At 44.6% G+C, this 12,598-nt stretch overlaps 1 protein-coding gene across 1 annotated transcript in view; it reads left to right on the forward strand.

Moving 5' to 3' along the window:
• fam91a1 (family with sequence similarity 91 member A1) overlaps nucleotides 1-12,598 on the forward strand; it is a 34,764-nt gene that overhangs the window by 6,820 nt on the left and 15,346 nt on the right. Inside the window, exons 5-15 of the mRNA XM_080016777.1 lie at nucleotides 779-846; nucleotides 1,036-1,149; nucleotides 2,065-2,155; nucleotides 2,665-2,727; nucleotides 3,145-3,251; nucleotides 3,539-3,577; nucleotides 6,202-6,314; nucleotides 7,609-7,718; nucleotides 9,038-9,153; nucleotides 9,786-9,872; nucleotides 9,966-10,095. Coding sequence (XP_079872903.1) covers nucleotides 779-846; nucleotides 1,036-1,149; nucleotides 2,065-2,155; nucleotides 2,665-2,727; nucleotides 3,145-3,251; nucleotides 3,539-3,577; nucleotides 6,202-6,314; nucleotides 7,609-7,718; nucleotides 9,038-9,153; nucleotides 9,786-9,872; nucleotides 9,966-10,095 — 1,038 coding nt within the window. The remainder of the gene's footprint in view (nucleotides 1-778; nucleotides 847-1,035; nucleotides 1,150-2,064; nucleotides 2,156-2,664; nucleotides 2,728-3,144; nucleotides 3,252-3,538; nucleotides 3,578-6,201; nucleotides 6,315-7,608; nucleotides 7,719-9,037; nucleotides 9,154-9,785; nucleotides 9,873-9,965; nucleotides 10,096-12,598) is intronic.

Genomic DNA, 12,598 nt, shown 5'->3' on the forward strand with positions numbered 1-12,598 from the left:
TGGCCTCGCTCGCTGTGCTGCTGCTTGCCTTGGCAGGCGTCCCGGCACATTTCACTCTCTGCTCTGTGGCCCACACAGCCACGGGACCTGTAATTACAGAGAGGATATATCTTTTTTTAATTTTTATTTTTTATGTAGATTTACATATCAGCAGTGAATAATGGCCAGAACCTGAACCTTGACATTTTTTTCCCTCATCCTCACTTAAACTCAAGATGGTGAATATGTGGAAGTTATAAAGTTTAAAGTTATAAAATCATAAACCTTCCCCATCCTTTTTTAATCTATTTCTCTCTCTCTCTCTCTCTCTCTCTCTCTCTCTCTCTCCCACACACATTAACACACACACACACACACTAAAATCCCTACAGGTATTGTGTATGTACAGAGTGCTGCTTCACTGTGTGTGTGTGTGTGTGTGTGTGTGCGTGTGCGTGTGTGCGTGTGCGTGTGTGCCAATGCAGCGCTGAAATGAGTCATCTTGCCAGTCAACCAGGCGTCTTCTCCCATCAAAATAGCTTTCTAGTACCCGGCTGGAAATATTCAGGGAACCAATTTGCACACTTGCCTCCTGCTGAATGTCGCTCTCGTTTTTTTCCTTGAAGATGTGTAATTGAAAGATGCCAGAGACGCTTTCCCGCTGCGCAGCTGCCATGTTTTTTTCGCTGTAGTATTTACGCACTGCGATCTCCGCCAGTTCATGGAGCGCTGCAGACATTATGGCTGGATTTTGATTATGTACTGTACGTTGGGGCTCATTTTTCTCCCCGTCTCGCAGGTCTGCGGCTGCTGGGAATTGGGAGAAACCAGTACATTGACCTGATGAACCAGTGCAGGTCTTCCAAAGTAAGACACCTCACTGCAATATCTTTCATTAATCAGTCAAATACTTAATATACCTCAAAATTTGCCTCAAAATGTGGCATGTTACTCTCCAATCATCTTTCCCAAAACTTTAATTTGAAATTCCCCTCCATCAAGCATGAGCCACTTTTCACCTCGCCTGCCTCTTCCCCGTTCCTCCTCCTTCCTCAGAAATTCTTCCGCAGGAAATCCGCACGGGACCTCCTGCCGGCCAAGCCCGTGGAGATCTCTGTGGAGCCCTGGTGGGTCGCACAGACGGGCTTCATCACCGAAGACGACATCAGGGTGCGTTTAGCCTTTTCTCATTGGCATTGTCGTTCAGGTATTCAGGTGTTTTCCAGGGGGTTTGGTCCTTCTCATATTCTAACGGACATTCAGAAACAGACTGGCGACAGAATCGATGACCAACTTCTTAAGTTTTCGTTTTTTTCAGATTGTATGGGAATGATGCACTTGCACCATGATCAGGCTTAAACTTTATATTCCTGTAAATACAAATACTTGAAATGTCATAAATATCTAGAATCACAAAGTGCAATTTTTGCCGTTTCCTCCGTGTGGCGGACCAAGGGGTGTGGTCAAGCACCGGCTGCAGACGACAGCACATCTTTCCCGCGGCCGCCAAGCTTCCTCGAATTGCCTGGGGGCAGGGAGCTTTCTTAATGTTTGTCTGTCTTGCAGAGGGGATCGCCGCACGGGCTCGTCAACTGACCAGGGCAGATATTATTTATTATTATTATTTATTATTTATACTTCTGGCCAGGGAGCCGTTTTGTTCCTCTCTACAATAAAAGCTCTCGCCATGTTGGCACACCATGGAAAGAAAGACTGTCTCCCTCCCTAAAACCCTACCTGTGGGCAGAGACTCCCACGCTTCGATTTACAAATACAGACAGAAAGGCAATAGGATGGATCAAAGGACTGTGAATTAATCCTCCAAAACCCCTGTAGCACCGTGAGAGGCTCACCTGACTAAATGGGAAGAACTGCCACCACAAAACACCCCGAAAATGGACAGCAATTTAAGGGTCCAAACAGGACAGTTACAATCACTTCACCACCACTGGTGTTGATTGAAGATGGGTGACAGACAGACAAACAGACACACGCACACACACACACACACACACACACACACACACACACACACACAGCCATATGCTGTTAAACTAATGGCATGCTCTCACTGTCTGATTGCAGATCTGCTCCTCGGCTGAAAAGAAAGCCATCGATAAGATGATAGATTCTGGTCCTCAGTTGGCGGGAATCATGGAGTACAACGTGGTCCTCAGTGAGTAGCTCTGCACTTTAGGCCTGGCTGTCTTTGTATGGACAATGCACAGTGGCCATCACCCATATATATCAGTCCCCCATATTCTATATCAACTGGTGTACGTTCCCACGAGGAGAATTGGTGACAGGCAGTTTAAATATTTATCAGACATCAGTCGGACTGAAATATCCGCTCTCTGCCATTAGAGTGGTTGAAACTGATTTGAACCAAATGGATTGGGGTCTGGGGCCGAACAGGGGTCGTATTAATACAAATATCAGTTCAAATTAGATTTGATTGGCATGGAAATTGATTTTGCCAACAATCTTTGTTCTATAGTTTTATATTCCACTTAAAAGGGATTTGCACGTATTAATTGGATATCGCAGGGCCCAGGAAGCTCTACTTTCACTATGGGGAAAATATGGAATTTCAATCAAATACCACGTAATAAATTACATTTATTTTATTGGTATTCCACATATTGTATTACAGAGTTAAAGTGTGTGCTGTTTTCCTTCCTGCAGGTTTGTACAACCGAGGCTTCATCTATTTAGACGTCCCAATATCTGATGACAGCTGCATTGCAGGTGTGTGTGTGTGTGTGTGTGTGTGTGTGTGTGTGTGTGTGTGTGTGTGTGTGTGTGTGTGTGTGTGTGTGTGTGTGTGTGTGTGTGTGTGTGTGTGTGCCGGCGCACCTGCAGCTGGTGCCAGCATACTTATGTTGGGTAGCCGCCCCGGCCCCCGTTATTGTTATTCCCTGAGCTATTAGCCTCTAAACAAGATCGAAATGACGGTGATGGCGCTCTCGCTGAGCATTATGGGTAATGGGTGTCCATTGATCTAGGATGAGTCCTAATGGTGTTATTATGAATCCATTTGGAGTTAAAAAAACAAAACAAAAAACGATACGATAGGATAAGAATTGGACACTGCTAAGGAGCCAAAGCGTGTCTGTCTCTGGTGTTGTTATTGTGGCCAACACTTATACGCCGCTTCATTTCCAGTGCCCCCGCTAGAAGGCTTTGTGATGAACCGGGTTCAGGGTGATTACTTTGAAACACTCCTCTACAAGATCTTTGTGTCCATCGACGAGCAGACCAATGTTTCGGAGGTACCCAACCACACACACACACACACACACACACACACACACACACACACACACACACACACACACACACACACACACACACACACACACACACATACATACACATACAGTTTTGTGTTGCTTATGACACCCACTGTATAATGTGTGTGTGTGTGTGTCTGTCTCTGTGTATATATATATATATATATAATATATATACACACTGTATATGTATATATACTGTATATGGATCAGATCCTTCATTCTGGACTGACAGGACCATGTGTCTTTTTCTACATCTTTCTCAGCTGGCGAACGTTCTGGAGATCGACCTGGGCTTAGTGAAGGTGTGTAACCACTCTCTACTTGTTGGTTTTATTCCTCTTAAGCATCTCTTTTGAGACTGGGATGGAGACTCATTGAACTAATGCTGTCTAAATGGTTGCCCTTTACCATAGCATGGACATTTTCATTTCTCACTGTTTATGGAGGCTTGGAGTGAAAAAGGCTTTGGTATTCTCTGCAATCTCTGACAAAACATACAGTTTGGTTGGGACTGTTCTAAAAATAAACTTTACTTTATGCTTGGATAAGTCAATCGATGCAATCAACACAAACATGCCTTAGCTGATCTCTAATATTAAGTTTAACACTGGGGGATTATATTATTTGGAAATGACATTGCTGACAATCCAATGCTCAAAATATATTCAAATAAAAGTACATTTTTTTGGGGGGGGTGTGTGTCTGAATTTGAGAAAGCAGGAAGCTGGAACGGTGAAATTCAATAAAGCAAGTTAATACTTCAGCACAATTTGCATAAATGGAGACACACACTCAAGTATACACGGTTGAAAGAGAGGGCTACCACACACGCACGCATGCACACACACAGCCTGCTTGAGACCCAGCATGTCCGCTTGCTCTACCCCACACTGTGAGAAATCATTTGATGTGGTGATGGTTCCTGATGGTTCCTCGGCCTAGTTTCCCTCAGAGCCGCTGTCTGTCACACGGCGGGCGTGACTCCCCCTCACTGGCATGACCTCCAGTGTGAAGAACTGAAACTCTCCCGTTCCTTTGTTTTCCCACCACTGAGAATTGGCTCTTTGCGGGGGGGCGGGCTGAACCTCTGGAACTTGAACTGGAACGTTTATTTATTTATTTGTTGCTTTTTTTTGAACGTTCACCCCTTCATGGCGACTTTTGTTGAGTTTCTCCATCTAAGTTTCTCCATCGTATTCACTAGCTTGTAGTGGCTTGAACGTTTTCTTGGTTAGTAGCTTTTGATTTGAAAGTAGATTGTAAAGAATTGACTTCTTTGCGCAATAAGAGGATGGTGAACAGCAGAAAGCAATTAATTACGGGTGAATAAATCACGAATGAAACATACAAATAAATATAGTATTCAGGCTATTTATTGTAGTCTTGTTCCAACTGTAACAAAGTAAAATCAGTTAAAATACAATTTGCTAATGTAACATACACCGCGTTCCAAATTATTATGCAAATTGGATTTAAGTGTCCTAAACATTACATTTTTTGTTTTTCAATTAAACTCATGGATGGTATTGTGTCTCAGGGCTCTTTGGATCACTGAAAGAAGTCTCAGACACCTGTGATAATTAGTTTGCCAGGTGAGCCCAATTAAAGGAAAACTACTTAAGAAGGACGTTCCACATTATTAAGCAGGCCACAGCTTTCAAGCAATATGGGAAAGAAAAAGGATCTCTCTGCTGCCGAAAAGCCTCAAATAGTGCAGTGTCTTGGAAAAGGTATGAAAACATTAAATATTTCACGAAAACTTAAGCGTGATCATCGTACTGTGAAGAGATTTGTGGCTGATTCAGAGCACAGACGGGTTCGTGCAGATAAAGGCAAAATGAGGATTAAGAGAGCAGCTGCTAAAATGCCGTTACAAAGCAGCAAACAGGTATTTGAAGCTGCTGGAGTCCCACGAACCTCAAGGTGTAGGATCCTCCAGAGGCTTGCAGTTGTGCATAAACCTACTATTCTGCCACCCCTAACCAACGCTCACAAGCAGAAACGGTTGCAGTGGGCCCAGAAATACATGAAGAATAATTAGAATTAATTAGGGTCCCTGAAGGTGTGAAAATGACCTCGGCAAAGTATATAGATTTTGTGACTGACCACTTTGTTCCATGGTACAAAAAGAAGAACCGTGCCTTCCGTAGCAAAACCATCTTCATGCCTGACAAAGCACCTTCTCATGCTGCAAAGAATACCTCTGCGTCATTGGCTGCTATGGGCATAAAAGGAGAGAAACTCATGGTGTGGCCCCCATCCTCCCCTGACCTCAACCCTATTAAGAACCTTTGGAGCATCCTCAAGCAAAAGATCTATGAGGGTGGGAGGCAGTTGGCATCAAAACAGCAGCACTGGGAGGCTGTTCTGACATCCTGCAAAGAAATTCAAGCAGAAACTCTCTGAAAACTCACAAGTTCAATGGATGCAAGAATTGTGAAGGTGATATCGAAGAAGGGGTCCTATGTTAACATGTAACTTGGCCTGTCAAGATGTTTTTGATTGAAATAGCTTTTGATTTCAGTAAATAGGACCTCCTAATGCTGCAAATTCAACAAATGACCATTTTTAGTTCTTTACAGCCTATAAAATGTTTTGAAACTCTGTTGTGCATAATAATTTGGAACAATGCATTTTGAGTTTTTTATTTTTGAAAAAAATACTGTAATCATTGGGAGGTTTGTTCAATAACATTTGAATTATACCCTCACGGTTGATGACTTGAAAATTATACTGACTGTCATTTGCATCCACTATTTAGGAAAACCGGAGAAAATTATCATTTGCATAATAATTTGGAGCGCGGTGTAGTGCTGAATGCATCGCTCTGTCTTGTCTTGTCTTTTGTGATGTCAATGAATTCTAAGCGTCAAACGCTTAAACATGGTTCAAAGACGAGGCCTTTTGTGTCCCTCTGCTCCATCAGAACGCCGTTTCTATGTACTGTCGTCTCGGCTTCGCCATAAAGAAGGGCCAGGTGTTCAGCTCCGACCAGCTCCACCCGACCTGGAAGACTGCCCCCTCTGTCAACAGACTCAAGTAGGCAGCAACTTCCTCTCAAACGTACTGTTCCTCAACAACTGTTCCTCCTCAGTTCCTCAATAATATCGTTCCATTAAATTACATTAAGCGGGCATTAAATTAGGTTTAGTGCAACAGGCATCAGCAGCATCTAAAATGCTTTCTATCTATCTATAGGTACATTTGTTGCTTCATAATGGCTATAATACGATTTTGGTTCACTGCATATGAGATGTTTTGTTTGTTTATTGATAAGGCTTCTAATATAAGTTATAATATGTCATGTACATGGGTAAAATGAGATGAATAGTCTATATAAATAAAGTGTGCTGGCAGTGCTGCACACTTACTATTATTGCAAATTATATTATTATCATGGCCAAATGTTGTTGTCCTACTCATAGCCACATACACACTTAAAATGACTCGATCCCGACAGGTGCGCTATATCTTTGTGTAAGACGACAGCCAGTGGTTTATGAGATATTTCACTGTTTGTGCCAAAATTTTGCCAAAGATGTTTTCTATTGGAGAAAAAATGTATTGTGGAGAAGAGATCCAGTCACCATGGGAATCTAGGTAAACATATTAGGGGAATTCCCCACATTGCCCCACACATACATTACATACACAGACATGCACACATGGCCAGCACACTTTTACAATTTTACCAGCAATTGTTTGTTTATTGTTTATTGTTATTATTGGTTATGCATCAAATAGACACTTTTGCACACTTACCTCAAACTGTAATAGATGTTAAGAAATGAAAATCCTATGCACAAGGGCATTCCAATTGTCCTAGGTTTCTCTCATCTGTCCACCTACACCACGTCTCCTCTTCCCGCATTTGCTTTTGAAAATGCAGGAGTACAGGTACTCTTCCCTTAACGACCTACCTGTTAAACGACCGTTCGGACTTACGACCGGCTCTCTGACCAGTCGGTTTTGTATACTGCGTACAATACCGCGGCGTGTGCGCTGTGTGCACGGCGTCTCAGCGTCATGCATCTCATCTTCTCACCGTTCTCAGTCTCCTTCACACCGTCTGTCAGTATTCACTACACTAGCGTTCGCCATCACCACGCCCCCTTACCGTGAAATAATACGGCTCCTCGCTTATCGACCAATCCGCTTAATGACCTGGTTGTAGGAGTGGAACTCGGTCGTTAAGTGAGGAGTACCTGTAATGAGATTTCCCAAAGGTCGAAGGGACCTTAAAGTGCACAGTGACTCAGGAACTTGTCTTAAGATCACTTGCACCCTTTAGCAATGTTTCTGCTCCGTCTGAACGTCTGCCCTCCCTCCGCAGGAGCACCATGGACCCCCAGAAGATGCTACTGTCCTGGGAGCAGGGTAGCCCCGTCATGGAGGGAGGATCCTCAGCGACTGACACGGACACCACTAGCCTGGAGGACCAAGGTCTGACTCCCCTCCTGTGTATATGGATTCATAAATCGGCACCATAGAATATTGGAATGTTTCCACTATCAGGTGCACTTAAACCATCACATTTGATGTGATCTATGCGGCTGCTCGAGGAATACGGTGTTTAAAATACTGTGATTTTTGAAAGAATGTGTTCTCAGCCTAGATATAAAATCCCTTCTTGTCTTGCAATTCTTGCGATGCTGCTCTCTATCCCCGGGTTCAGGCAGAATTGAGCCTGAAGGCTCACCACTCAACTGAAGAGTATATATACTCAATCCCCAAAAATCTTCAAACCACTAGCACGCTTGAACATGGGGGAGAGAATTTGTTGCTGTTGCTTCAGAGGGCTGACACACAACACAAGGCTTCGTTGTTTCTAGGGGTGTCCGATTCTTCAAATCTACTATTAGATTTGATCTTCGATTTTAAGGTCACGAATCAATTAGATTTTTCGATTTAACACAATGTATTTTTTTTCAGCACTGGCGGCTACGCTATGATTCGACTATCGAGTCTTGATTTATAAAGAAAAACACTTCTTCTCAATAAGTAACTTTTATTTGAATAATAAAAATTTGAAATAATAACAAAAATATCAGAATATGTATTTATTACACCTAAACAGTTAAGAGCTTTATCAAAACAAGGCTTTAGAATAATAAACACTAAGTAGCTTAATACACTTCTTTTAAGTTACTCACCAAAATAAGCGCAGAAAAAGGGCTCCTTTTTTTTGCCAGAGGGGAACACTGGAAGTAAAAGGCAAATTACTACCCATGTCTTGTCTTCTACTAAAACGCGATCGGCTCGACCGTCAACTCTCGTCTCATGCCTCTGAGCGCCCGCCATATTGGAGCAGTCGAGATCCGCTGGTGGACGGGTGCAGTGTACGTTGAGGGATGTGGCGCAGCGGGCCTCTAGGTGGAGCCGGCCGCAGCTCACCCAACTTCGAGCCAAATTTCATGAATGTCGTTTCGGAGCCGGGCCAGCCGCAGTGGAATTCGCGGGGGGGCTGGCACCCCCCCCAGCGCACACTACATTTGATTACCGGCGGATCTTGACCACCCCAATATGGCGACCACGTCGGACAATAAAATACAGGGAGAATCGCGAACATGCTTATTATTTCGAAGTTCCAAATCAAACACTTAATTTCAGTCAATTTTGGATTTTGAATCGGAATCACCCCTAGTTGTTTTTAAAAGTTCCATAGACAGAGCACAGCGGTAAAAAAGCCTGAATCCTCACCACGTTATTGATAAACTATTAATAAATAAATAACTTTATTGACTTTCTCTTGGTCACGGCAGCAGACACAGCCAGTGTCAGCAGCCTGAGCATCCCCCCTGCGGCCCCCACCAAGAGGATCGCCTTCCTGTTCGACTCCACCCTCACCGCCTTCCTCATGATGGGAAACCTGTCTCCAGTCAGTACCGACACATTAATATACACATTCACATAAAAAAAAAAAAACAACAAAAAAAACAAATCTGCACAATACTTTTTTTAAGTTAACTTTTTTTTTATATTCCATAACCTGACCAAAACCTGCACAATATACATACATATATAGTATTGATATAAAATGTCTATTTATACTCTCTGTACATAATCCCCCTATACTCCTGACAAACCTGTATTTATAACCCTACAATGTTGTACATAATACATTTCTTTTGCATACACAACTGCACAGGAACACTGTACTCAAATAACACTTTGGCATTTAAATGCTTCTTTTGCACTTCTGGTTAGACATCAACTGCATTTCATTGGTTCTGTACCTGTACTCTAATAAAGTTGAATCTAATCTAAAAAAACCCCAACATAACAGGGTTTCTATTTTGCAGCTCCATGAAGGACATCATCATCTTCCCTTTTAGTCCTCCCAAAATATTGACAAATGAACATAAATTGCATGACTCCAATAGACAATTTTATTTAGTGTACATCCCCATGTGACCTGCAGCAATTTTGCAGACAAATTACAGGGGAACTCAGGATTGGACACACACGACAACTACCACGCAGTTTATTTTGTGTATTTCTACCGATCAGAACCTCAAGAGCCACGCGGTCACCATGTTTGAGGTTGGAAAGCTGTCTGACGAGACCCTGGACACTTTCCTGGCGGAGTTGGAGAAGGTGAGACCAATGATGGTGACATATATTTTAAAGATTGTTATAATGTAGTTAGTTTTAATCTGAGCACTATTCACTTCCATGTGCATCCATCAGGTGGAGAGCACAGCAGAGGGTGAGGCCCAGAGGTACTTTGACCACGCTTTGACCCTCAAGAACACCATCCTGTTCCTGCGCTACAACAAGGAACTCACTCAGGACCAGGGGCTGGACATCCCTAATATAGGTACCTACACAGTGAACTAAGTCAGGTGTAGGCTGGCAAACACACAATAACAGAATATATTCCTAGTATCTGTGGATCATAAATGTGGGCCTTTTATAGCTCTTTTCCCACTACTGTAATAAAGTTTAATAGTCAGACACTCCTCAGCGGTGCTGTACCTCGTCTCCCACTTGGAGAGCTTCCATCTGATGTAGAGCACTGGCCGGCTTGCCTTCTCCACCTGCTGGGACAACACTATCTCCAGCCCTCTTGTCAGGTGCGAGAAAAGTTAGGTGTAAATAGCACTGGCTTCCTACAGAGAGCTGATTTCAGCTTTGCAGACGCCTGCTGGCACTTCTCCGTTCACTGGAATGGATCTGGCGTACCCTTTCGAGTTAAATAAGAGGAAGGGCTGATCAGGTCTGAAAAGTCAGCTACAAACCTCCTGGAGTACCAGGCCAGCCCTGGTCAGCCCCAAGAACTGCTTCACCTCTTTTTTTTTTTTGGTCTTGGGCCCCGGACTGTTTGCGACCGTGGCCATTTTATCTAGCTGGGGTCGGACCAGTCCTCCAACCAAGTGGTAAACCAAGTACCGTACCCTCCTCAGAGATTCTAACACTGCCCCCACATGCTGCATGTGCTGCCCCCAACTGTTGCTGTGGACTATAACATTGTCCAGATAAGCACCAGTGTACGTCACCTGCAGACTCAGCACCCTGTTCATGAGACGCTGAAAGGTGGCTGGGCCCCCAAACAACGCGAACGGAAGTGTGACAAAGTATCTGCCAGTATCCCTTGCTTAAATCCAGTGTCGTGAAAAATTGAGCCGTGCCTAACCGGTCAAGTAGCTTGTGGACCCTGAGCATTGGGGTATTCGTTGAATTTTGACACCGCGTTCACCTTTTGCTAGTCTACACAGAACGGGACCGACCCATTGGGGTTACCCACCAGCGCGATGGGAACACACCAGTAACACACCTCTGGGGTCGTCTCTACGTGGTGGTGAATGAGCAGTGTGTGGCCTGGCAGGGGGGACAAGACATCAGAGAAGCGTAGCTGTAACGCGGCCACGTCCGTGCTCTGGCCCGGCGAGAGATGGTTACTGGACAGGGCTGGAGTGGGATCGGTTGCTTTTGGAACCTCCAGACTCACCCCCCTCGATCACTGTGGTGGCCAGATACACGGACACCCTCTCCCTCCACTCCTTTAGGAGGTTAATGTGGTAAATCTGAGTTGTCTCGCCCTGACCGCTGAACCTCATAATCGACGCCCCCAACCTGCCGTGTGACCACGACTCCTTGCTACTTTGCGAGTAATTTAGAGCTGGATGTAGGAAGCAATACTAACACCTTGTCTCCTAGTGCAAATTGCCTGAGTTGGTCCCCTCTGTCATATAGCCAATGCTGGCTTTCCTGACGCTAGGCCCTTCCTCCTAGTTTTCCTTAATTGGGTCTAGCACCCCCCAGGGTCTCCTGCCAAAGAGCTCAAAGGGAGGAAATCCCGTGGAGGACTGAGGAACCTCCTGGACCGCAAACTACAGAGAGTTCAACCATTTCTCCCAATTACAGCTATCGTCGTGCACAAACTGACAAACCATGTTCTTCAGCGTTTTATTGAATCGCTCTACCAGGCCATCGTTCTTGGGGGAGTGTAAGTGACATAAAGGAAGTGCCCTGGTCGATCATGATTTCCTTTGGAATCCTGACCCAGAAGATGACCTAAAACCATGGCCGTGCCACACTGCACTTTTCGCCGTAATACTGTGCAAGCACTGCGGTCTCAAGGCCTCAGTGAGATCCATACCAAGTCTTTCGAACGGTGCCTCGACTAGGGGGATTGGCTGCAACGGCGCGTTTGGCATCGCCGGAGCATTGACTTATTGGCATTCGGATATGCGGTGCACCACTTACGCACATCTGCCCAAATGCCTGGCCAATATGCCGCTGCAGCGTTTTATCCGGTTATTTCTTCTCCTGGCTGAGTGTCACAGCTCACTTGATATAACCTGTCCCTAATCACAGAGAAATACCGGTGAGTGAGCGGGGCATCTGGGCGCACCAATTCGCCATCAATTTTAGCCACACGTAGGTTATCGTCCTGCGACTGCTTGGGTGGAAAATCCTCCGTGGAGGAGAGAACAATGGGATCGGGAAGACCCCAGCGGGGGCTCCAGGGGCTCCCAACCGCATTTTTACCCTTGTAACGCAGACCTCTGCTTAACCACGCCCCCTCATCTGCCACAGCCAGCTAATAGGATGGGATTTTTGTTCACAGTATAATTGTGTAAGTCTCTGACCGCTGGTAGGGGTTTAGGGAGGGAGACAAGTTTTATTACATAATTTACAAAGGTCGAAGACTGTATGTCGGCTTTTCAGACTCATAGACCCGACGCAGCCATTTGTTATTCACCTCTGAAAAAGGAGGCTGAGTCGGGTCTATGAGTCTGAAAAGCCGACATACAGTCTTCGACCTTTGTAAATTATGTAATAAAACTTGTCTCCCTCCCTAAACCCCTACACTGAAC

This window comes from Zeus faber, assembly GCF_960531495.2.
Source record: "Zeus faber genome assembly, chromosome: 1".
Taxonomy (NCBI): domain Eukaryota; kingdom Metazoa; phylum Chordata; class Actinopteri; order Zeiformes; family Zeidae; genus Zeus; species Zeus faber.